This window comes from Zophobas morio, unplaced genomic scaffold (genome assembly GCF_036711695.1).
Source record: "Zophobas morio isolate AGI-343-1 ecotype UQ-CSIRO unplaced genomic scaffold, CSIRO_AGI_Zmor_V1 ptg000054l, whole genome shotgun sequence".
NCBI lineage: Eukaryota > Metazoa > Arthropoda > Insecta > Coleoptera > Tenebrionidae > Zophobas > Zophobas morio.
The window spans coordinates 772,894-799,119 of NW_026972159.1; the positions used below are offsets into that span (position 1 = coordinate 772,894).

General features: G+C 36.5%; 3 protein-coding genes across 3 annotated transcripts; 2 read left to right on the top strand and 1 right to left on the bottom strand.

Moving 5' to 3' along the window:
• Positions 1-4,087: 4,087 nt before the first annotated feature.
• Positions 4,088-5,970, top strand: LOC135142894 (pre-mRNA-splicing factor Slu7). Its single transcript, XM_064074694.1, has 3 exons — positions 4,088-4,976; positions 5,028-5,457; positions 5,511-5,970. Exons 1-3 carry the CDS (start codon positions 4,156-4,158, stop codon positions 5,913-5,915), a joined length of 1,656 nt encoding a protein of 551 aa, XP_063930764.1. The 5' UTR covers positions 4,088-4,155; the 3' UTR covers positions 5,916-5,970.
• On the bottom strand, positions 5,894-7,011 carry Snp (Snipper). Its single transcript, XM_064074695.1, has 4 exons — positions 6,778-7,011; positions 6,463-6,716; positions 6,154-6,410; positions 5,894-6,109 (listed from the first exon to the last, which is right to left on the bottom strand). Exons 1-4 carry the CDS (start codon positions 6,798-6,800, stop codon positions 5,945-5,947), a joined length of 699 nt encoding a protein of 232 aa, XP_063930765.1. The 5' UTR covers positions 6,801-7,011; the 3' UTR covers positions 5,894-5,944.
• A 230-nt stretch (positions 7,012-7,241) lies between these two features.
• On the top strand, positions 7,242-26,213 carry LOC135142893 (cytosol aminopeptidase-like). The gene is given in 7 exon segments (XM_064074693.1): positions 7,242-7,533; positions 7,586-7,701; positions 12,142-12,302; positions 17,440-18,607; positions 19,757-19,917; positions 25,014-25,135; positions 25,137-26,213. Coding segments are annotated over 7 exon segments (2,871 nt in total). The 5' UTR covers positions 7,242-7,440; the 3' UTR covers positions 26,187-26,213.
• The last annotated feature ends 13 nt before the right edge of the window (positions 26,214-26,226 follow it).

The following is a 26,226-nucleotide window of genomic DNA, read 5'->3' on the forward strand; positions in this document are numbered from 1 at the left end:
GCACAGTCCGCTAGATTTATGTGAAACTGGGAATTTGGAGACTTTAAATGACCAAAGTGAAGTTTCAAATATTTTTAAAATGGAACACAAACAATATTGATAAACGTATTTTTTAAGTATTAAGTTAGAACAAAAGTTGAAGTAACGCCTTCAACATCCAAGACAACAGTTACAGTTGATACCTACTTTTGTACTAAACTAGTCATTACTGAATCATCAGACTTCGAGATTCTTTCAAACTACTTCAAAAACAAAACAAAACAGGTTGTTTGAAACTACTTCAAAAACCAAACAAAAGGAATCCCCAAGATTTTTCAAATTAATTCACAAATAAAACTAAAGATGTCCCCTAGATCCTTTTAATTGTCTGAATATGAACGTTGCCAAATTTACGATCTACAAGTGGTGTTTCAGTAAAAATGTGTTGGCACTAATTATAGGTCTGTTTATATTTAACGTGAAAAAATGGAAATCCGTTTCCAGAGGAAAGCAGAATTGGTTTGTTGATGAAGAAAAAAGGTTGATGAATGGTGTGGATGAAACTAACAAAATACTTTTTTAATAATGAATTTGTTGAGAACATAGTAGTAGACTTTAATTTTCAACTTTAAGAACTTCGAACCTCAATTAAAAATTTTGCAGCAAAATTTAATTTGTAAGTCAGAAACTATATAATTATCCAGTTACTCTGGAATTTTGCGCTCATTTTAAAGTTATCAGGAACATCAGAATTTGTCTGTCTAGTTCCTTCAAGAAGTTGATGACGTCATTTCAAGTTTTTTAATTCACTCTTCACACAATTTAATTATCAAAATTTAATTTACATTATGTGAGCAATTTTTCAGAGATAATAGAGATTTTCCACTTCTGCGTGCTTTTCGTTTCTAGAAATTAAAGATCAATTGTCAAAATCAGTCTTATCTTGGCGCAGATACTAGCCCGCCCACCCACCCTCTATTTTCTTAAAGAGTAGATTAATTGCCAAAATCAGACTTCTCGTAGTAAGTACTGGCTTTTTTTTTCTTAATATACGTAGTCGCCTCTTTTAAGTTTTTGTTGTGAAAATATGACTACGTATATGAAAAAAAGCGACATATATTTTTGATTGTTTGATTCGTCGTGAGCCAAGACAATTTCTCCTAGAAAAACAAGAATTTTGCAATTAAGCTTTGCCCCACTACTTACAACGGGTAAAAAAAAATAGCACGATTGAGATAGGGTGGGTGGGAGGGGCAGACCTTTTTTTTCTAGTATACGTAGTCATCTGTTTTAAGTTTTTGTTGTGAAAAGATGACTACGTATATTAAAAAACAGGCAACATGTAAGCCCCGCCCACCCACCCGACTTTAATTGTGATGATTTTTTTTATTCATCGTGAGCCAAGTTATACACAAAAGTCAAGTTGTCAATGCTAAAATTTTGATTTTTGGTATAGCTTTTTCTTGTTCTTTTTTAATTTTTGACTTTTTTTCTTAATATGTATAATTTTCTTTCAAAAATACGATACTTAAAACATGTGTCACATGGTGATTTCTTGTTGATAAATACGAACTTTCCACTTCTGCTCCGCCCCCCCCCCCCCCCCCCGTCTCACGATGAAAAAAAAATCAATCACAATGGAAGTGGGGCGGGTGGGTGGGTCTTATCCAATATACATAGTCTTCTTTCACTAATAAAATATCGTTACGTTAAACGGGTTAATAAAATCGGCGTGGGTAAAACTCAACAATTTTATTTCTCAGTAATTGCAATTTACACGACTAATTACAGAGCGATTATGTACACTATAGTTCCGGCGCAAGTTGTATGAATTTTCTTGACACTCGCTGGCCTCTATTTAAACCCATACTTCTGCAATCGAGGTTTTTCTCGAATACCCATCGCGACTTCCGCTTCCAGGCTTTTCGAACGCTCTCGACGGTCCATAGGCGTCGTACCGGGGCGGCGAAGGGGTTTATTCGTAACAATATCAAATGGTTACAGTTTCGGCCAGAAAATCTTGGGCAGTATTTTTCTGTCATTTAAAAAAAACACGATGTAGTCTATGCTTTATTGTCATAACGATTGACATTTTAAAAAAATAAATTGTGACATACGTCATCGTCCAAATTCCAGTCTACGTCAAAATGACAAACATGGTAAAGTTGAGGTTATAAGTGCGTAAAGCCTGTTTTAGAGCTTATGTCACTGGAATGACTGAACTGCCCAAGATTTTGTGGTCGAAACTGTAATTTGAAGTTATAATTATGTTTTAAGTATCGCGTTGTTCAAAGAAAACTCTGTGTATCAAGAAAAAGAAGCCAATGATAAAGCCCCACCCACCCACCCTCGTCTCATTTGTGATGAATTTTTCATTTGTTAGTTCGAAGAGAGGAACTTAATTGCAAAATCCTCATTTGTCTACAAAAATTTATCATTTTAAATATGTATGTTTTAAGTATTTTGTTAAACAAAAACCACGTGTATTAAAAAAAAAGGCTAAATACTTTGCTTCTCTCTCTTAATATAAAGAGTTTTCTTTCAAGAACACATGACACAGTACTTAAAATCTGTATAATTCTAACTTCAAATTAACCATTTGATATTTTAAGTATTTTATTATTGAAAGAAGACTATGTATATTACGAAAAGAAATTCAAAGGATGGGCCAATGATTAAGCCCCACCCACACGCCCCGATCTCAGTTGTGATGAATTTTTATTCGTTATGACATCGGGGGGCGGAGCTTAATTGCAAAGTTCATATTTCTGAACAAGAAATTACCATGTGAAACATGTTTTAAGTATCGTATTGTTAAAAGACAACTACACATACCATTAAGACAATAAAGTCAAAAATTAAGTCCCACCCACCCGCCCTCATCTCAATTGGGATGAATTTTTCATTCGTTGTCAGATGGAGGGGCGGAGCTTAACTGCAAAATCCATATTTGTCTACAAAAATTTATCATTTTAAATACGTTTTAAGTATTTTGTTATTAAAATATATACATTTTACAAAATTATATACCTATAATAATAGATGTAGGTACAAATTTATTTAATACAAAAAAATATGTTCAATATAAATTGGTTCCTTATTACATAAATCGTACTTGGAAAAATTTGTTATTTGAAAATAATTGTCTAACAACATTGTAATTTGAAAGATGTTTCAAGATTAAGGGAGAAGACTAACTGCTATGAAAACAATAGTGTGGCCATTATGTTTAGTCTTTTTTTCCTTAATATACGAATTTTCTTTTTACAACATATACTTAAACATATTTAAAATGATAAATTCATCTTGTAGACAAATATGGATTTTCAATTAAGCTCCGCCTTTCGATCTGGCAAATGAAAAATTCATCAGAAATGAGATGACGGCGGGGGGTGGGGCTTAATCATTGGCTTCCTTTTTCTTAATATACATAGTTGTCTTTCAACAACACGAAACTGAAAACATAATTCTAGCTTTAAATTAACCATTTGATATTTTAAGTATTTTATTATTGAAAGAAGACGATGTACATATATTACGAAAAAATAAGTCAATGGATACTTCTGTTGTGATTAATTTTTTTATTCCTCGTAAGACGGGGGGCGGAGCATAAGTGCCAAGTTTATATTTCTCAACAAGAAATTACCATATGAAACATATTTTAAGTCTTGTTGAAAGAAAACTACACATATTAAGGAAAAAAAAGTCAAAAGATAAGCCCCACCCACCCGCCCCGATCTCAGTTGTGACGAATTTTTTATTCGTTATGATAACAGAGGGCGGAGCTTACCTGCAAAGTTCGTATGTTCGAGACATCATATTGTAGAAAATAGATTATTTTGACAAAAAAATAGGCAATGAATACTTTTATTCTCTCAAAAGCGAAAAGAGATGGAACGAACAAGAAAAACTGTATTTACAAAAATAAAAATTAAATTTGGTGACGTTCACATTCAGACAATTATCTAAATAAAAGCCGTTCAGAATCAATCGAAAGTTGTTACCAATTGCTAAAACTGGTGGTGTTTCAATAGAAACGGCAAAAACAATTTGTTGCTGGACTTTTTAGCTCACTCTGTATATTTCGACTCCCCGCATTTGACAAGAATGACAAGTGACAAGTGACACAAAAACATAACCAAAACCCTGTTATGTGCTGCGCAAATTAAACAAGAAATGGCAAGCAGCACCCAAAGCCTGCCCGTTTCCCAGATCCTCAAATCAAAAAGCGAAATCGAAGATGAGCCGAAGAAAAAGTCGCGCGAAGACTGGCGCAAAGCCAAAGAGCTCGAAGAAGCGCGAAAAGCGGGCACAGCCCCCGCAGCCGTCGACGAAGAAGGCAAGGACATAAACCCCCACATCCCCCAATACATAGCCTCAGCGCCATGGTACTACGGCACCCAGGGCCCCACACTCAAGCACCAGCGGCCACAGGAAGACAAACAGGACAAGTTTTCGCAGTTGGACGAGTGGTACAAACGCGGAGTCGACCAGACAAAGCTCGTCACGAAATACCGAAAAGGGGCGTGCGAGAACTGCGGCGCTTTGACCCACAAGCGCAAGGACTGCATGGAGCGGCCCCGCAAAGTGGGGGCCAAGTTCTCGGGGGCGAACATCGCGGCGGACGAGTTCATCCAGAAGAAGCTGTCTTTGAGTTACGACGGGAAGCGCGATCGCTGGAGCGGGTATGACCCATCGGAGCACAAAGCGGTGATCGAGGAGTTCCAGAAGGTGGAGGAGGCGAAACGACAGTTGAAAGCGGATAGGTTAAACGCGAACAACGAAGACAGTGATGATGAGAAGGACGAGGACAAGTATGTGGACGAAGTGGACATGCCGGGGACCAAAGTTGACAGCAAGCAGCGAATTACTGTGAGAAATTTGAGGATAAGAGAGGACACTGCCAAGTATTTGAGGAATTTGGACCCGAATTCGGCCTACTATGACCCGAAAACGCGCTCTATGAGGGAGAATCCGAATCCTAGTACGGATGAACAGTAAGCTTTTTAATAATCATTGTACTTAGTGATATTAATTCTTTATAATAGGTATCACGGTGAAAATTTCGTGCGATTCACCGGGGACACCACCAAACATGCCTCAGCTCAGTTGTTTGCTTGGGAAGCCTATGAGAGAGGCGTTGATGTTCATTTATTAGCAGAACCCACAAAACTTGAGCTTTTACAAAAAGAATACGAAAAGAAGAAAGAACAATTCAAGTCAAAGGTACAAGGAAACATTTTAGAGAAATATGGGGGCGAAGAGCACCTGGAGGCACCTCCTAAGACCCTTCTTCTTGCACAAACCGAAGACTACGTTGAGTATTCTCGATCAGGCAAAGTGATAAAAGGGCAAGAAAAAGAAGTGATCAAGTCCAAATATGAAGAAGATATTTATATCAATAATCACACTTCTGTTTGGGGTTCTTATTGGCGAGGGGGACAGTGGGGCTATAAATGTTGTCATTCGTTCGTCAAGGTAGCTTGATTATCATTTGTTGTAACACAAAAAAAATTTTGTAAAAATTTCAGAATTCGTATTGTTTGGGAGAAGCGGGCCGCAGCAATGACAATCAACCACCCCCAGTTACCACCCCTGAAGCAACTAACGAAAAGGAAGAAAGCAGCGAGAGTTCATCTGAAAGTAGTTCAGACGCAGAGGAAAAGAACAAGAGCGAAAGAAAGAAGAAAAAGAAGAACAAGAAGAAGAAACAAAAAGAAAAGCGCAAACAGAAGAAACAGGAGAAGGATAAACTGAAAGAAGCGTTGGACGCAGAGGAGATGAATCAGAAAGCAGCTGACAGATTGTTGTCAATAGATGAAAGAAAAAGACCCTACAATAGCATGTTTGAGGTTAAGAAACCCACAGATGAAGAACTGGAAGCTTATTATATGAAAAGGAGACGCGACGAGGATCCAATGAACCAGTTTATGTAGTAATTTGTAACATATGAAAACTAATAGAATTAACACCTAGTTAGCTGTAAGATGGCGCCATTGTCAATCATTCGTCCTACGAGTTTCGCCGTGTTTCTAGCGTCGTGCAGACCACAGTGTTCCTTACCCTCAAACGTAAGACCCAATTCTGAGAGGGCGCCACTGAGACCGTTGAAAGGTTTCTTAAAATAGAACTAAAACAATTGTGTTAAATAACTGCTATGTTAAAACACGTTACTTTATATAAGTGGCGAATGTCAATCCACTTGCGGAAAATTTTAGCATAAGTGAGCCGTTTTCTGTTGCATTCGTTCTTAAAACATATTCCTAAATCCCAGTCAGACCAAGTCGCAAAGGCACACGTTTTTTCCGCCTTGTCGTCGCTATTGGGGAACTCCATACCATATAATTTCTTTTTTTCGTTGACCCACTTCATAAATAGGAACAAACAAGTGGATAAAGGCACTCCAGTGTCGACCTGATTTTGCTGAATTCCTACAAATTTTGATTTTGTTGAACTAATTTAATTAACAAGGGTGTTTTATACCAGTTAATTGGGTGCAAAAGTCGCTCAATTTGGGGTTCTCTGTAGGCATTACATACTCCTGGAATTCATCCACAATTTCACCGTTTTTAACGTCATATAAAACTGCCGGGAATTCGATAATTTCGGGACATTTGGTTTTGCGGTCTGCGCTCTCCCAGCACGTCGCCTCAAAATCAATGACAAACAAAAAGTCAAAGGGTTGTTTACTGGAGTTGGTTTTTGAGACGCGAATGACTTCCAGGGCGCCTATTTTTCTAAAATGGTTAATAGTATTTATCCGGTTTATTATGAATTGATTTTTAATAATAGACCCACCTAGCTAATTCGCGAGTCGTCATTTTCGCGCCACAAAGCCGATTTTGTGTTCCCAAAATCGAGTCCCAGGTGCCCCACAACAAACATAACCTCAATCAACTTTCGCCTGCAGACGTAACGAAATTACGAAACGGCCAGCTGTGTCGCGTTGGGGCGATAAGCGACTTTCACTTTCACCCAAAAGTGATAAAAGGAATGCATTTGTGGATATTTTAGTCGGTGATGGTGGTCTAAAAATATCCGATTTTAAAATTGGCGCCAAGTGGTTTTGCAAGATGGTCGTGTGTAGGTGAGCACATTGCGAAAATGGCAAGTTTTGTAATTGACTGTCGAATTAGCGTGTTTTTCGACAAAACGCGATACTACGCAGATCATGTGATTGTTGTTATAATTAGTATAAAAAAATATAAATTAATAAGTAAGAGTGGTGGTCGCACCTTTTCTGTGTACCCTTGCCGCCCGCAGCGCCCCCTACCCTGTCACTCCTGTCGATCGCCGATGCCCGGCAGACCTGTCAAAAATCAATTTTGTGATTTGTTGATCTCGCGACTTGGACGTTGGAATGCGGAAAAGTTCCACGTTTTTGCGTGCTAAAAACCACCCAAATCGGAAACTGTCCCCGTTGATACGTAAGTCTGCCGCATTCTCGTGTTGGAAGTAAGGATGGCATTATCTTTGAGGTGCAAGAGGCTTCTCAGGTTATCCATCCCCAGCAGACACTTTCTGAGGTCGTGCTCCACCACTTTGCCCGAAAAAGTACGTCCTGTGCAATAGTGCCGTTTTTGGTAATTGTGTTGTGTTTTTGCAGAAAGGTCTGGTTTTGGGTGTGTACAGCGACGATGAGTGTGGAGGGTTGGAGCTAACCCCAGCTGCCCAGAAATACAACCAAATTAGTCAAGGGAAACTGTTGGAGCAACTTAAGCTGTAAGCAGAGTTTTGATTTTGTGGTTTAGGCCGATTTCATGTCAGGTTTTGTGTGTTGTTGTTGCATCAGATTAGGGTTTGTTTGGGTCCAGAGAAGAAAAATTTTCAGTTTTAATTTAGTTGAAAATTAAATAACGTGGCTTCAGACAATCGCAAAGATGAACTTACAAAGAAAAATCGGTTTTCGCCTGTCTCAACATGTAATGGAAGATTTGATATTTTTATCACCAAATATGTTAAAAAAATGGATAGAACACATACATCAGTGCTGCATATATCTAATTCACGTTTTTCTAACCTAACCAACTCGTCAGATTTGTATTTAAAAAATCACGTTATACTCTTACTAATGCGACTTATTCTGTTTTATGTGAATGTGAATCTTGTAGCTACTTAGATTTATTGTTTATTGCGTCACCGTGCCATCTCGAAACGGGTATTTTTTGTTACAGACCACCGAAAACCGGCTAAGCTCCCCTTGTTTTTTTGTTAATCCTTGTTCCGCTACATGGTGCAGTCAATCCGGCGTTAAAAAGGCAACCGTGCAGACAGCGATTCCCTTTGTGGGGGGGTCAATGAGTGTGAGCAAAAAAACCCCGGATTGACTGTACCCCTGCTTCGAAAAACCTGACCTGAAACTCGCTCCCGTTTTGGTTGTTGTAGCTCAGCGTCGCCCCACTCACTAAACTTCTTGTTTCAGGTCGGTGTTTTTCTCTTAACTCTCGCAATGGCGTCGAGCCGCGACGGTCGCAGTAGTTCCGCGTCGTCGCACAGTAGTTCGAACGTACCGACGAACCGCTCTTCGATCCGCACCCCGAAGCGCCACCGGCCCGCCCCCGCGGGCTCGTTCGAGGAGAAAACGACCGACTTCTCCTGCCCGGTCTGCTTCAACGTGATCGAGGAGGCGTACATCACCAAGTGCGGCCACACCTTCTGCTACAACTGCATCGTCAAGTCGATCGAGGCGCAGAAGAGGTGCCCCAAGTGCAGCGCCCCGGTCACGGGAGAGGACATGATCTTCCCGAACTTCCTCCTCAACGAGCTGATCAAGAAGCACAAGACGCGGCTGAACAGCTTCGAGGCGCTGGGGTTGAACAGAGACAGCTCGGGGGAGTTCGGCACGTCGGCGGACGGCTTGAGGGACTTCGTGGCCACGGAGAGCCAGAACTTGACGCTGCCGGACGTCAACGTGATGCTGGAGGTGTTGACGCAGCGCAAGCAGCTGCTGGAGGCGGAGTCGTGCGCCGCGCAGAACCGCCTCCTCTTGGAGTTTCTGAAGCACTTGTTGAAGCAGAAGAAGGAGCGGCAGGCGCAGATCATCAAGGAGATTACGATCATAGAGTACGATATCGACGAGGTCCACAACAAGCTGAAGGAGGTGCATAGTAAATGTCCGACGTTGGAGGATGTGGAGCGGACGGTGGCATCAGCGGCTGACGACGCCGCAGTGGTCGCAATGAAAAAGGAAATGATCGACTTGATTGACACGATTGGTACGTCGACGGGTCGAAGGGAGGAGAATCCTAATTCGGACGCCCCACTACGCTTAGGCTCCACCTCTTTGGCGTTACGGAGGCGGAGAATGCACGCCCATTTCGACGATTTCGTCGATTGTTATTTCACGGCACGCTCCAAAGACTTGTTCTTCGGGAAAGACGGCGTCGATAAAACCAAAGCGGCTAGTTCGATGAACACCGGACTCGACGAATTCAGAGAAAACTTAATCAAGTTCTCGCGCTACAACTCACTTAGGGTTCTAGCAACCTTGAACTACTCCAGCGACCTCTTTAACAACTCCACGATAGTGTCGAGTATAGAATTCGACAAAGATAACGAGTTCTTGGCGATCGCTGGAGTCACGAAGAAGATCAAGGTTTTTGATTACGGCGCCGTGATCAAAGACTCCGTCGACATCCACTACCCTTGCATCGAGATGCTGTCCAAATCCAAGATTTCGTGCGTCAGCTGGAACACCTACCATAAGAGCATTCTCGCGTCCAGCGACTACGAAGGTACCGTGACCATCTGGGACGCCTCTACGGGTCAGCGCACCAAGACGTACCAAGAGCACGAGAAGCGCTGTTGGAGCGTCGACTTCAACGAGGTGGACACGCGGTTGATAGCCTCCGGGTCCGACGATGCCCGAGTCAAGCTCTATTCCCTAAACGGCGAACATTCAATAGCGACGTTAGAAGCGAAAGCTAACGTTTGTTGTGTCAAGTTCAACCCGCGGAGTTCTTGTCACTTAGCGTTCGGTAGCGCGGATCATTGTGTTCATTACTACGATTTAAGGAACATGAAGGAGGCCGTGGCCGTCTTCAAAGGCCACAAGAAGGCCGTGAGTTACGTGAAGTTCTTGAACAGCGAAGATATCGTGTCGGCGTCGACGGACTCGCAGCTGAAGATGTGGAATATCAACACGCCGTACTGTCTGAGGTCGTTCGTGGGCCACATCAACGAGAAGAACTTCATCGGGTTGGCGACGGACGGCGATTATGTGGCCTGCGGCTCGGAGAACAACGCGATGTACATTTACTATAAGGGCTTGAGCAAGAAGTTGTTTAGTTATAAGTTCGAGGCGATCCAAGGGGTGCTGGATCAGGAGAGGAGGGAGGACGACATGAACGAGTTCGTGTCGGCGGTCTGCTGGAAGCAGAACTCGAACGTGGTGGTGGCGGCGAACAGTCAAGGGATTATTAACATCCTGGAACTTGTCTAGTTGAGGGGAGCTGAGTAGTTGTGATAAGGCAAATTGGACAATCAGCAGTCTTGGCATATCCCCAACTGGAACAACACTGCTTTGAGAGTTTTCGTTGTTTGGCTTCGTTCTGTTCACGTTCAAAATTAGTTTGTATGGCCGGGGGGCCGAAAGGTCCCCACGTGGCACCTTTATGTACATAAAATCAAAAAAGATTAGTGTTGACGGAATTGCTACTAGAAGAATATATTTTATAAATCGTTCACAAGTGTTGGAATTTTAAGAACATAGAGTATCCAAATTCAAACCAGAGAGCGCAGTGGTTTAGTTTAAGAGACTCGTTTGATTTCGATTCTCTTGTGTCTTCGTATTTTCCCGTTGGAAGTAAATGTCACGTTTATTAGTAGTTATTGTATAACAGGTAGATGTAACTTGAGTTGTTTCATTTCGTAAGGGAGTTGGTCAGTAACCAACCGTGCATCTTGGGTTTAGCACCAGTCCCTATTTTTTTTCTAGTAACGCTACGCCGAAAAGTCGTAGAGAAAAAAACTTGTGGAGAATTGCATCGTCTACAAAAACCCTCTTTACCAATTTTTTGTCGGACGTACGGTTGCGGAGATAATCCGTATTTTACGAACGGTGGTGTCCAATTCCACGCCCGCCACTTCTGCGAAAACGCGATTTCACCCAAAATGCACGGTCGGCTGTGCTAGTAGTTCCATTTTGAGTGCGTATACCCACTCGTTCGCCACCAGTACGTGGCGCAACACTGTCAGAATATGGCAAATGACAAAAAACGTCCCTTTTGATCGTAATTGGTGTTCCCAGCCGCATTTCCAACTAGCCTCAGGTCAGGTCAGACTCGACCTTGAGCAACCGATATTCTAAAACGAGATCCAGGTGTGTCGGTGTGATTTTTCGTCGTTTGCTGTAGTGTTTTCTGTTCGATGTACCGTGATTTGACTCCCGGTGTTTCCTGGTGTTTGTTTGAGTTAGAGTTTCCGTTTCGTAGCCATGTTCTATCATTCCCAAAGTGACGACCCGATTGTGCCAAATTTTAAAATTAAAACGCACAATTAGAATAGAATAATTCGTGTGAAAAGTTGTAGTTCGATGTACACAAGACTTCGCAAGTGGAAAAAGTAAATATTGCTCATGATTAGCGTAAGTATTTATAGCAATATATGTGCCAATCTTGTGTTGTAACCATGTTATCATGTAGTGTCGGTCCGTAGGCAGATCGGTTAATGGATTCCTTTAGAGTTTTCGTTCGGTGACGTAGTAAGTGTTGTTCTTGTTTACTTCGAATGTTGAATTTGAGAAGTATACACCCATATATTTTTTGTAGAATTTTTTCGAGCTTCAAAGCGAGACGATATAAGTTTGGAATATTTTGTGTATATATGTGCATAGAGATATATAAAAACCGGCAAATTACTGCCTAGAAAAAATATACCCTTTTATATTTTTTGAACAGAATGTGATTCTTCGTTGATTTCCGTTGCGGTTACTGTAATACATTGCACTGTTGTATGTGTCGTCGGAAAGAGTCAATGTTTATTGTGATCATGACTTAGATTTCACAATACTATAGTCTTTCTCTCTAAAAACGCTGTTACATTCATTTGTGATCCGTTATTTAAGTAAATGTTTTTATTGTTGTAAGTAGTTGTATTATAATAGCAATAAAGTTTCCCATTGCCCAGATTTTCACTCATTCGCCCCGTTTTTTTGTTTTATAGAACGGGAAATAAGGTTAAGGAAGGCAAGACTTTCCAATTTTGGGGACTGTGCGAGGACTTTCAATCTGTTGTAGTCGTAGGGTTAGGAAAAAAGTCGAAACAAAGGGACGATTTAGAGTTGATATGCGAAGAAAAAGAAACCGCTCGAATAGCCGCTGCAGGTATGGTAATAAAAATCACTAACAAAGTTGAAAATGATATCCTAACCTAACTTTTTCGGCGCTTGTAAAAATTGCTTGATGCGCGTCAAGTTGTCTAACCCAGGCTAAGCGTGCAAGGCGTCCTGAGTAGCCTCGAGGTTCCAATCAAATGCATTTCAGGAAAGTCAAAAATTGTCTAAGTAAACTGAATTAATATGTTTAGTAGAAAGATGATCAAAAGATCTAGTGTTAGGGGATTTAGTTTTTCAGTTCGGATGAAAATAGTAAAGGAGCTGACGAAGTATTTTTTTAGTACCGATAATCACCTTACATAATTTTAATTACATAGAAGCATCTTATAATCGAATTTATCGGCTATTTTCATGTTTCTCGACGTTTTATGACCCCTAGGGTACGAAAAAATAGGTCTTCCTTTCCGTCTGTCTGTCTGCCGTCCGTCCGCAGTTTTATTGGCGGATAATCTCCGAAACTACCGGACCGATTGTTGCCAGATTTTGTGTTTGTTAGGAATGTCATATAAATGGTAAAACGCTAACCAAAGTTTGTCTGTTCGTCCCCATCAACAATGGAATGACGTCATCTCTAAATTTTACAATCGTAAAATCTCGATTTATTGTTTATGAATCCGTGTCGAGTTTTTACCATAGACATCTAGATTTTTGAAAAAAAAATCAAAATTGTATAACAACATTTTGCAATTTAACTATGAATTAAATTGAAATGGTAAACCGTTAATCAAAATTATAATAAATGTAAAAAAGTAACATTGTCCTGATTTTTTTTTGAAAAAAATGGTACACCCATATAATAATTTTTTTATTTCTCAATTTTCGATTTCTTGATTTTTCAACTTCCGATATGTCAATTTTTGGAATTTTCCAAGGTTTTTATTCTTCAACTTGTTGATTTTTCGATTTCTTGACTTCAGTTTTTCGAATGCTCAATTTTTCGATTCAATTTCTCGATTCTTCAAATTTTCAATTTCTTTTTTTTTTCATTTTTGATTTCTCAATTTTCCGATGTTTCAGTTACTTATACGTTTTTCCAATTTTTAAATTTTTCAGTTTTACAATTTTTGATTTTTCGATTTCTCAATTAATCGACTTTTTAGTTTTCCGATTTCTCTTTTTTCAGTTTTTGGACTTTTCAGTTTAGGATTTTTCAATATTTCGATTCTTCAGTTTTCGATTTTTAAATTTTTGATGTTTCGATTTCTTGATTTTCTCAATTTTTCGATATTCTAATTTTTCAATTCCTAAAATTTTAAATTTTTCGATTTTTCAGTTCTTAGCAATTTCTATTTTTCAAATTTTTAAATTTTAGATTTTTCAATTTTTGATGTTTGGATTTTTTGATTTCCCGGCTTCTCAGTTTTAGGTTTTTGGATTTTAAAAATTTTTGATTTCTCGATTTTAATTTTTTTTATTTTTTAGTTTTTCGATTTCTCGAGAATTTTTTAATCAAAAATTAAAAAAAAGATGAAGGAATCATAAAAATTTTATCATAAAACATTAAACCTTTCGATTGTTCAATTTCTCGATGTACCGATTTTTTTTGTTTTCAATTTTTCAATTTTTCAATGTGTAGCTTTTGGATTTTTCGAAGTTGGGCAATTTCGAATTCTCCATTTTTCGATTTTCGATTTCTCTATGATTCGATTTTTCGGCTTTTCTTTTTTTCCGATGTTCCAGTTTTACGTCATTTCAGTTTTGGAATTTTGCAGTTTCATGATTTTCTGGAATTTTTCGATTTTTGAATTTTTAAATTTTAGATTTTCAATTTTTCGACTTTGAATTTTCGATTTCTCGATTCTTCAATTTTTTGATATTTCTATTTTAAAATCTTACGATTTTACAGTTTTTTGATTCGATTGACATGTAGGTTTTTCGATTTTTTAATTTTTCGACTTTTCGATTTCTCGATTTTTCAAGTTTTCGACATCTCAATTTTTCAAAATTTCAGTTTTGAGGATTTTTCTTCAACTTTTCGATATTTTAATTTTTCAAAATTTCAGTTTTGAGGATTTTTCTTCAACTTTTCGATATTTTAATTTTTCGATTTTTTGATGTTTCGATGGTTCAAAAACTTTTCGTTTTTTAAAGTTTTTGATTTCTCAAGTTCTGGATGTTTCGATATTTAAATTTTTCGATTGTTCGATTTCTCAATATTTCGATTTTTCGGTTTTTCAATTTTTCGATTTTTTGTTCTTCGATATTTCTGCGTATTTTAAAATTTTTCGAATGTTTAAATTTTTATTTTTCGGTTTTTCAATTTTTTATTCGATTTCTTGATGTCTCGTTTTTTTTTTAAGATTTTTCAACTTTCGGTTGCTCATTTTTTCGATATTTTAGTTTTGGAATTTTCCAAGTTTTTTATTCTTCAGTTTTTCGATTTTTCAATTTTTTGATTTTCAATTTCTTGTTCTTCAGTTTTTCGATATTTCAGTGTCGGGATTTTTCAATTTTTCGATTCTTCAAATTTTCGATTTCTCCATTTTTCGATGTTTTAGTTTTACGATTTTTGATTTTTTCAGTTTTTCGATATTATAATTTTTCCATTTTTTAAATTTTCGATTTTTCGATTTTTCAGTTCTTCGATATTTTTACATATTTTAAAATTTTTCGAATGTTTAAATTTTTGATTTTTCAGTTTTTCTATTTTTTTATTCGATTTCTTGATGTTTCGGTTTTTCGATTTTTAAATTTTCTCAAGTTCCGATTTGTCAATTTTTCGATATTTCAGTTTTGGAACTTTCCAGGCTTTTCGTTCTTAATTTTTTGATTCTTAAATTTCTCGATTTCTCGATTTTCTTTTCATTTTTCGATTTCTCAATTTTCCGATGCTTCAGTTTTACGTTTTTCCAACTTTTTAATTTTCCGACTTTTCGACGATTTTTCACTTTCCAATTTTTTGATTTTTCAGATTTTGATTTCCCAATTTTTCGATTTTCCGATTTCTTGATTTTGCAATTTTTCGACGTTCCAGGTTTTCCAATTTTTAAATATTTTAATTTTCCGACTTTTCGACGTCCCGATTTTTTAATTTTTCCATTTTTTGAGTTTTCAATTTTTCCAAATTTTTATTTTTCAGTTTTTAAAATTTAAAATTTTTCGATTTCTCAATTTTTCGATATTTCAATTTTTCAATTTTAGATTTTTCAGTTTTTTGATGTTTCAAATTTTCGACTTCTCGGTTTTAATTTTTCGGTTTGAAAAATTTTTAATTTTTTGATTTTTCAGTTTTTCGATTGCTCCAGATTTCGATGTTTCAATTTTTCAATCAAAAATACAAAAAAAGAATTTAGGAATCTTACAAATAAAAAAAAAATTGTCATAGAACCTTCCGATTGTTCATTTTCTCGATTTTTCGATACCGCTTTTCGATTTTTCGAAGTTCCAATTTTTCAAGTTTTCGATTTGGCAGTTTTTCAGCTCTGGAATTTTTCAATGTTTTGAATCTTGGATTTTTCGATTTTTAAATTTTAGATTTTCAATTTTTCAACTTCTTAAATGTTTCGATTTCTCGATTTTTTGATGTAATCTTAAAATTTTTCATTTTTCGATTTCTCAATTTTCCGATGCTTCAGTTTTACGTTTTTCCAGTTTTTTAATTTTCCGACTTTTCGACGTCTCGATTTTTCGCTTTTCAATTTTTTGATTTTTCAGGTTTCTTGATTTTGCAATTTTTCGACGTTTCAGGTTTTTCAATTTTTCCATTTTTTGATTTTTCAATTTTTCCAAATTTTTATTTTTCAGTTTTTAAAATTTAAAATTATTCGATTTCTCAATTTTTCGATTTTTAAATTTTAGATTTTTCAGTTTTTTGGTGTTTCAAATTTTCGACTTCTCGATTTTAATTTTTCGATTTAAAAAATTTTTGATTTCTCGAATTTTCAATTTTTCAGTTTTTCGATTTCTCGATGATTCGATTTTTCCGCTTCTCGATTTTTCGAAGTTCCATTTTTCAATTTGTCCATCTGGCAGTTGTTCAGTTCTGGAATTTTTCGATGTTTTAAATCTCGGATTTTTCAATTTTTAAATTTTAGATTTTCAATTTTTCAACTTTTTAAATGTTTTGATGTTATCTTAAAATTTTTCATTTTTCGGTTTTTAAAATTTTTCGACTTTTCGATTTTTAGATTTCTCGATTTTTCAAATTTTCAGTTTTGGGAATTTTTCTTCAATTTTTCAACTTTCGAATTTTAAGTTTTTCAATTATTAAAGTTTTTTGTTTTCTCAACTTCCGGATGTTTCGATAAGTATTTTAATTTTTCCATTGTACGATTTCTCAATATTTCCATTTTTCAGTTTTTCTATTTTTTTTATTCGATTTCTCGGTGTCTCGGTTTTCAATTTTTTACATTTTTCAATTTTCGATTTCTCAATTTTTCGATATTTCATTTTGGAGTTTTCCAGGTTTTTTTCTTCAGTTTTTCGATTTCTCAATTTATGATTCTCAATTTCTTGATATTCAGTTTTTCGAATACTCAATTTTTCGATATTTCAGTGCTGGGATTTTTTATTTTTGATGTTTCAGTTTTACGATTTTTCAATTTTTGATTTTTCGATTTCGTAATTTCTGATTAATCCATTTTTTGTTTTCCGATTTCTCGATTTTTCAGTTTTCAATTCTTCAGTTTTTCCACTTTTTGATTTCTCAGTTTTTGGATATTTTTATTTTTTTAATTTTCGAATTTTCAGTTGATTTTCAATTTTTCGATTTTTTTATTTAATTTTTTGATATCTCAGTTTTTGAACTTTTAAAATTGTTCGACTTTTTGATCCTGAGATTTATCGATTTCTCAATTTTTCAACATTTCAATTGTGGGAATTTTTCAATTCTTCGATTTTTTTAATATTTCGATTGCTCGATCTTTCGATTTTTGCTTTTCCATTTTTTTTTTGATTTTTCAGTTTTTCGATTTTTCTATTTTTTTATGAAACTTTAATCATTGTTTTAAAAGAATACTTTGTTCTTACAAGACGAGAATTGTACTCGATGTCCAACATTTATGGACAACTCGGCCCTAATTGGTCTACTCACCGTCAATTTCTCGTATACTTACCAGCTTTGACCGCTTTAAACTCCCACTAAAAAAAAACAAACAAAAATTTGACATAAATAATCTCTCTTCCAGCCGGTTGCAGAGTTCTCTCCGCCTCCGACATCAAAACCATCCACGTCGAAAGCTTCGGCGACGCCGCCGCCTCCGCTGAAGGCAGCACTCTCAGCACCTACAAATTCCAAGAATACAAAACCAAAAAATCCCCCCTCCCCCACGTCTCCCTCTTCACTTCAACCCCCGAAGAACCCACCCAATGGGAGCGCGGCACCATCACAGCCTCCGCCCAAAACCTCGCCCGCAAACTCAAAGACACGCCCTCCAACCTAATGACGCCCACCATCTTCGCCGAAACCGTCCTCCAGCTCGCCACGCCCCTCGACATCTCCGTGCAAATCCGCGACAAGCAGTGGGCGGAGCGCGAGAAAATGGGCGGCGTTCTGGCAGTAGCGCAGGGCTCCAACGAGCCTTTGCGTTTCCTCGAACTGTCGTACAAGAAGAGCGACTCCGACCCCTTCGTTTTAGTGGGGAAGGGGGTGACTTTCGACTCGGGGGGCATCAGCATCAAGCCGTCTGCCGGAATGGACGAGATGAGGGGCGACATGGGGGGCGCCGCTAGCGTGGTGGCGGCGGTGTACGGCTTGGCGCGCTTGGGGGTGGCGACGCACGTGAAGGTGTTGGTGCCGCTGGTGGAGAACATGCCTTCAGGGGGCGCCATCAAGCCGGGGGATGTGATTACGACGAGGAGCGGGAAGACGGTGTGTGTGGACAACACGGATGCGGAAGGAAGGTTGATTTTGGCGGATGCGTTGTCGTACAGTGGGGTTTTTAAGCCGAGGTGGGTTCTGGATATAGCGACTTTGACGGGCGCGATCAGGGTGGCCTTGGGTGGGGCGGCGTGCGGGGTTTTTAGTAATTCGAATGCGTTGTACGAGGGGTTGGAAGAGGCGGGGTCGAGGACTGGAGACAGGATGTGGAGGATGCCGCTGTGGAAGTACTATACGAAGATGGTGGCGGAGAATACGGCCTATGATGTTAACAATCTGGGGAAAGGGAAGGGAAGAGGTGGGTCGTGTACGGCGGCGGCGTTTTTGAAGGAGTTTATTCCCGAGAAGACCGACTGGCTGCATATTGATATGGCCGGGGTTATGGGTCAAGACGAGTACTTCACCTATTTGGGGAAAGGAATGTCTGGAAGACCCACCAGGACCTTGATCGATTTTATAGAAGCTCAATCTACAAAGTAATATAACAATATAAATATTTGAGTATAATTTGTTTTATTATTAATAATTTATATCACAATTTTGAAATTCGGTAACGTTACATACCCAAAATGCACGGTCGGCTGTGCTAGTAGTTCCATTTTGAGTACGTGTATCCACTCGTTCGCCACCAGTACGTGGCGCAACACAGTCAGAATATGGCAAATGACAAAAAACGTCCCTTTTTGATCGTAATTGGTGTTCCCAGCCGCATTTCCAACTAGCCTCAGGTCAGGTCAGACTCTACCTTGAGCAACCGATATTCTAAAAACGAGATCCAGGTGTGTCGGTGTGATTTTTCGTCGTTTGCTGTAGTGTTTTCTGTTCGATGTACCGTGATCCGACTCCCGGTGTTTCCTGGTGTTTGTTTGAGTTAGAGTTTCCGTTTCGTAGCGATGTTCTTCTATCATTCCCAAAGTGACGACCCGATTGTGCCAAATTTTAAGATTAAAACACACAATTAGAATAGAATAATTCGTGTGAAAAGTTGTAGTTCGATGTACACAAGACTTCACAAGTGGAAAAAGTAAATATTGCTCATGATTAGCGTAAGTATTTATAGCAATATATGTGCCAATCTTGTGTTGTAACCATGTTATCATGTAGTGTCGGTCCGTAGGCAGATCGGTTAATGGATTCCTTTAGAGTTTTCGTTCGGTGACGTAGTAAGTGTTGTTCTTGTTTACTTCGAATGTTGAATTTGAGAAGTATACACCCATATATTTTTTGTAGAATTTTTTCGAGCTTCAAAGCGAGACGATATAAGTTTGGAATATTTTGTGTATATATGTGCATAGAGAATATATAAAAACCGGCAAATTACTGCCTAGAAAAAATATACCCTTTTATATTTTTTGAACAGAATGTGATTCTTCGTTGATTTCCGTTGCGGTTACTGTAATACATTGCACTGTTGTATGTGTCGTCGGAAAGAGTCAATGTTTATTGTGATCATGACTTAGATTTCACAATACTATAGTCTTTCTCTCTAAAAACGCTGTTACATTCATTTGTGATCCGTTATTTAAGTAAATGTTTTTATTGTTGTAAGTAGTTGTATTATAATAGCAATAAAGTTTCCCATTGCCCAGATTTTCACTCATTCGCCCCGTTTTTTTGTTTTATAGAACGGGAAATAAGGTTAAGGAAGGCAAGACTTTCCAATTTTGGGGACTGTGCGAGGACTTTCAATCTGTTGTAGTCGTAGGGTTAGGAAAAAAGTCGAAACAAAGGGACGATTTAGAGTTGATATGCGAAGAAAAAGAAACCGCTCGAATAGCCGCTGCAGGTATGGTAATAAAAATCACTAACAAAGTTGAAAACGATATCCTAACCTAACTTTCTCGGCGCTTGTAAAAATTGCTTGATGCGCGTCAAGTTGTCGACCCAGGCTAAGCGTGCAAGGCGTCCTGAATAGCCTCGAGATTTCAATCAAATGCATTTCAAGAAAGTAAAAAATTGTCTAAGTAAACTAAATTAATATGTTTAGTAGAAAGATGATCAAAAGATCTAGTGCTAGGGGATTTAGTTTTTCAGTTCGGATGAAAATAGTAAAGGAACTGACGAAGTATTTTTTTAGTACCGATAATCCCCTTACGTAATTTTAATTACATAGAAGCATCGAATTTATCGGCTATTTTCATGTTTCTCGACGTTTTATGACCCCTAGAGTACGAAAAAATAGGTCTTCCTTTCCGTCTGTCTGCCTGCCGTCTGTTCGCAGTTTTATTAGCGGATAATCTCCGAAACTACCGGACCGATTGTTGTCAGATTTTGTATGTGTGTTAGGAATGTCATATAGATGGTAAAACGCCAACCAAAATTTGTTCGTCCCCACCAACAATGGAATGACATCTCCAAATTTTACAATCGTAAATGTTATTTAAATTTTATAAAATCACATACTTCTCGATTTATTGTTTATGAATCCGTGTCGAGTTTTTACCGTAGGCATCTAGATTTTTGTAAAAAAAATCAAAATTGTATAACAACATTTTGCAATTTAACTATGAATTGAATTGAAATGGTAAACCGTTAATCAAAATTATAATAAATGTTAAAAAGTAACATTGTCCTGATTTTTTTTTGGAAAAAAAATGGTACATCCATATAATATTTTTTTTATTTCTCAATTTTCGATTTCTTGATTTTTCAACTTCCGATATGTCAATTTTTGGAATTTTCCAAGGTTTTTATTCTTCAACTTGTTGATTTTTCGATTTCTTGACTTCAGTTTTTCGAATGCTCAATTTTTCGATTCAATTTCTCGATTCTTCAAATTTTCAATTTCTTTTTTTTTTTCATTTTTGATTTCTCAATTTTCCGATGTTTCAGTTACTTATACGTTTTTCCAATTTTTAAATTTTTCAGTTTTACAATTTTTGATTTTTCGATTTCTCAATTAATCGACTTTTTAGTTTTCCGATTTCTCTTTTTTCAGTTTTTGGACTTTTCAGTTTAGGATTTTTCAATATTTCGATTCTTCAGTTTTCGATTTTTAAATTTTTGATGTTTCGATTTCTTGATTTCTCAATTTTTCGATATTCTAATTTTTCAATTCCTAAAATTTTAAATTTTTCGATTTTCCAGTTCTTAGCAATTTCTATTTTTCAAATTTTTAAATTTTAGATTTTTCAATTTTTTGATGTTTGGATTTTTTGATTTCCCGACTTCTCAGTTTTAGGTTTTTGGATTTTAAAAATTTTTGATTTCTCGATTTTAAATTTTTTTATTTTTTAGTTTTTCGATTTCTCTTGAATTTTTTAATCAAAAATTAAGAAAGAAGATGAAGGAATCATAAAAATTTTATCATAAAACATTAAACCTTTCGATTGTTCAATTTCTCGATGTACCGATTTTTTTTGTTTTAAATTCTTCAATTTTTCAATGTTTAGCTTTTGGCTTTTTCGAAGTTGGGCAATTTCGAATTCTCCATTTTTCGATTTTCGATTTCTCTATGATTCGATTTTTCGGTTTTTCTTTTTCCGATGTTCCAGTTTTACGTCATTTCAGTTTTGGAATTTTGCAGTTTCTTGATTTTCTGGAATTTTTCGATTTTTGAATTTTTAAATTTTACATTTTCAATTTTTCGACTTTTTGATGTTTCGATTTCTCGATTCTTCAATTTTTTTATATTTAATTTTTAATTTTTTTTAATTCGTTTTTCGATTCCTCCATTTTTTGATATTTCTATTTTAAAATCTTACGATTTTACAGTTTTTTGATTCGATTGAAATGTAGGTTTTTCGATTTTTTAATTCGACTTTTCGATTTCGATTTTTCAAGTTTTCGACATCTCAATTTTTCAAAATTTCAGTTTTGAGGATTTTTCTTCAACTTTTCGATATTTTAATTTTTCGATTTTTTGATGTTTCGATGTTTCAAAAACTTTTCGTTTTTTAAAGTTTTTGATTTCTCAATTTCTGGATGTTTCGATATTTAAATTTTTCGATTGTTCGATTTCTCAATATTTCGGTTTTTCGATTTTTCGATTTTTTGTTCTTCGATATTTCTGCGTATTTTAAAATTTTTCGAATGTGTCTCGTTTTTTTTTAAGAGTTTTCAACTTTCGGTTTCTCATTTTTTCGATATTTCAGTTTTGGAATTTTCCAGGTTTTTTATTCCTCAGTTTTTCGATTTTTCAATTTTTTGATTTTCAATTTCTTGTTCTTCAGTTTTTCGATATTTCAGTGTTGGGATTTTTCAATTTTTCGATTCTTCAAATTTTCGATTTCTTCATTTTTCGATGTTTTAGTTTTACGATTTTTGAATTTTTCAGTTTTTCGATATCAAAAATTTTTTCCATTTTTTAAATTTTAGATTTTTCGATTTTTCACTTCTTCGATATTTTCACATATTTTAAAATTTTTCGAATGTTTAAATTTTTGATTTTTCAGTTTTTCTATTTTTTTATTCGATTTCTTGATGTTTCGGTTTTTCGATTTTTAAATTTTCTCAAGTTCCGATTTGTCAATTTTTCGATATTTCAGTTTTGGAACTTTCCAGGCTTTTCGTTCTTAATTTTTTGATTCTTAAATTTCTCGATTTCTCGATTTTCTTTTCATTTTTCGATTTCTCAATTTTCCGATGCTTCAGTTTTACGTTTTTCCAACTTTTTAATTTTCCGACTTTTCGACGATTTTTCACTTTCCAATTTTTTGATTTTTCAGATTTTGATTTCCCAATTTTTCGATTTTCCGATTTCTTGATTTTGCAATTTTTCGACGTTCCAGGTTTTCCAATTTTTAAATATTTTAATTTTCCGACTTTTCGACGTCCCGATTTTTTAATTTTTCCATTTTTTGAGTTTTCAATTTTTCCAAATTTTTATTTTTCAGTTTTTAAAATTTAAAATTTTTCGATTTCTCAATTTTTCGATATTTCAATTTTTCAATTTTAGATTTTTCAGTTTTTTGATGTTTCAAATTTTCGACTTCTCGGTTTTAATTTTTCGGTTTGAAAAATTTTTAATTTTTTGATTTTTCAGTTTTTCGATTGCTCCAGATTTCGATGTTTCAATTTTTCAATCAAAAATACAAAAAAAGAATTTAGGAATCTTACAAATAAAAAAAAAATTGTCATAGAACCTTCCGATTGTTCATTTTCTCGATTTTTCGATACCGCTTTTCGATTTTTCGAAGTTCCAATTTTTCAAGTTTTCGATTTGGCAGTTTTTCAGCTCTGGAATTTTTCAATGTTTTGAATCTTGGATTTTTCGATTTTTAAATTTTAGATTTTCAATTTTTCAACTTCTTAAATGTTTCGATTTCTCGATTTTTTGATGTAATCTTAAAATTTTTCATTTTTCGATTTCTCAATTTTCCGATGCTTCAGTTTTACGTTTTTCCAGTTTTTTAATTTTCCGACTTTTCGACGTCTCGATTTTTCGCTTTTCAATTTTTTGATTTTTCAGGTTTCTTGATTTTGCAATTTTTCGACGTTTCAGGTTTTTCAATTTTTCCATTTTTTGATTTTTCAATTTTTCCAAATTTTTATTTTTCAGTTTTTAAAATTTAAAATTATTCGATTTCTCAATTTTTCGATTTTTAAATTTTAGATTTTTCAGTTTTTTGGTGTTTCAAATTTTCGACTTCTCGATTTTAATTTTTCGATTTAAAAAATTTTTGATTTCTCGAATTTTCAATTTTTCAGTTTTTCGATTTCTCGATGATTCGATTTTTCCGCTTCTCGATTTTTCGAAGTTCCATTTTTCAATTTGTCCATCTGGCAGTTGTTCAGTTCTGGAATTTTTCGATGTTTTAAATCTCGGATTTTTCAATTTTTAAATTTTAGATTTTCAATTTTTCAACTTTTTAAATGTTTTGATGTTATCTTAAAATTTTTCATTTTTCGGTTTTTAAAATTTTTCGACTTTTCGATTTTTAGATTTCTCGATTTTTCAAATTTTCAGTTTTGGGAATTTTTCTTCAATTTTTCAACTTTCGAATTTTAAGTTTTTCAATTATTAAAGTTTTTTGTTTTCTCAACTTCCGGATGTTTCGATAAGTATTTTAATTTTTCCATTGTACGATTTCTCAATATTTCCATTTTTCAGTTTTTCTATTTTTTTTATTCGATTTCTCGGTGTCTCGGTTTTCAATTTTTTACATTTTTCAATTTTCGATTTCTCAATTTTTCGATATTTCATTTTGGAGTTTTCCAGGTTTTTATCTTCAGTTTTTCGATTTCTCAATTTATGATTCTCAATTTCTTGATATTCAGTTTTTCGAATACTCAATTTTTCGATATTTCAGTGCTGGGATTTTTTATTTTTGATGTTTCAGTTTTACGATTTTTCAATTTTTGATTTTTCGATTTCGTAATTTCTGATTAATCCATTTTTTGTTTTCCGATTTCTCGATTTTTCAGTTTTCAATTCTTCAGTTTTTCCACTTTTTGATTTCTCAGTTTTTGGATATTTTTATTTTTTTAATTTTCGAATTTTCAGTTGATTTTCAATTTTTAGATTTTTTTATTTAATTTTTTGATATCTCAGTTTTTGAACTTTTAAAATTGTTCGACTTTTTGATCCTGAGATTTATCGATTTCTCAATTTTTCAACATTTCAATTGTGGGAATTTTTCAATTCTTCGATTTTTTTAATATTTCGATTGCTCGATCTTTCGATTTTTGCTTTTCCATTTTTTTTTTGATTTTTCAGTTTTTCGATTTTTCTATTTTTTTATGAAACTTTAATCATTGTTTTAAAAGAATACTTTGTTCTTACAAGACGAGAATTGTACTCGATGTCCAACATTTATGGACAACTCGGCCCTAATTGGTCTACTCACCGTCAATTTCTCGTATACTTACCAGCTTTGACCGCTTTAAACTCCCACTAAAAAAAAACAAACAAAAATTTGACATAAATAATCTCTCTTCCAGCCGGTTGCAGAGTTCTCTCCGCCTCCGACATCAAAACCATCCACGTCGAAAGCTTCGGCGACGCCGCCGCCTCCGCTGAAGGCAGCGCCCTCAGCACCTACAAATTCCAAGAATACAAAACCAAAAAAATCCCCCCTCCCTCAAGTCTCCCTCTTCACTTCAACCCCCGAAGAACCCACCCAATGGGAGCGCGGCACCATCACAGCCTCCGCCCAAAACCTCGCCCGCAAACTCAAAGACACGCCCTCCAACCTAATGACGCCCACCATCTTCGCCGAAACCGTCCTCCAGCTCGCCACGCCCCTCGACATCTCCGTGCAAATCCGCGACAAGCAGTGGGCGGAGCGCGAGAAAATGGGCGGCGTTCTGGCAGTAGCGCAGGGCTCCAACGAGCCTTTGCGTTTCCTCGAACTGTCGTACAAGAAGAGCGACTCCGACCCCTTCGTTTTAGTGGGGAAGGGGGTGACTTTCGACTCGGGGGGCATCAGCATCAAGCCGTCTGCCGGAATGGACGAGATGAGGGGCGACATGGGGGGCGCCGCTAGCGTGGTGGCGGCGGTGTACGGCTTGGCGCGCTTGGGGGTGGCGACGCACGTGAAGGTGTTGGTGCCGCTGGTGGAGAACATGCCTTCAGGGGGCGCCATCAAGCCGGGGGATGTGATTACGACGAGGAGCGGGAAGACGGTGTGTGTGGACAACACGGATGCGGAAGGAAGGTTGATTTTGGCGGATGCGTTGTCGTACAGTGGGGTTTTTAAGCCGAGGTGGGTTCTGGATATAGCGACTTTGACGGGCGCGATCAGGGTGGCGTTGGGTGGGGCGGCGTGCGGGGTTTTTAGTAATTCGAATGCGTTGTACGAGGGGTTGGAAGAAGCGGGGTCGAGGACTGGGGACAGGATGTGGAGGATGCCGCTGTGGAAGTACTATACGAAGATGGTGGCGGAGAATACGGCCTACGATGTTAACAATCTGGGGAAAGGGAAGGGAAGAGGTGGGTCGTGTACGGCGGCGGCGTTTTTGAAGGAGTTTATTCCCGAGAAGACCGACTGGCTGCATATTGATATGGCCGGGGTTATGGGTCAAGACGAGTACTTCACCTATTTGGGGAAAGGGATGTCTGGAAGACCCACTAGGACCTTGATCGATTTTATAGAAGCTCAATCTACAAAGTAATATAACAATATAAATATTTGAGTATAATTTGTTTTATTAT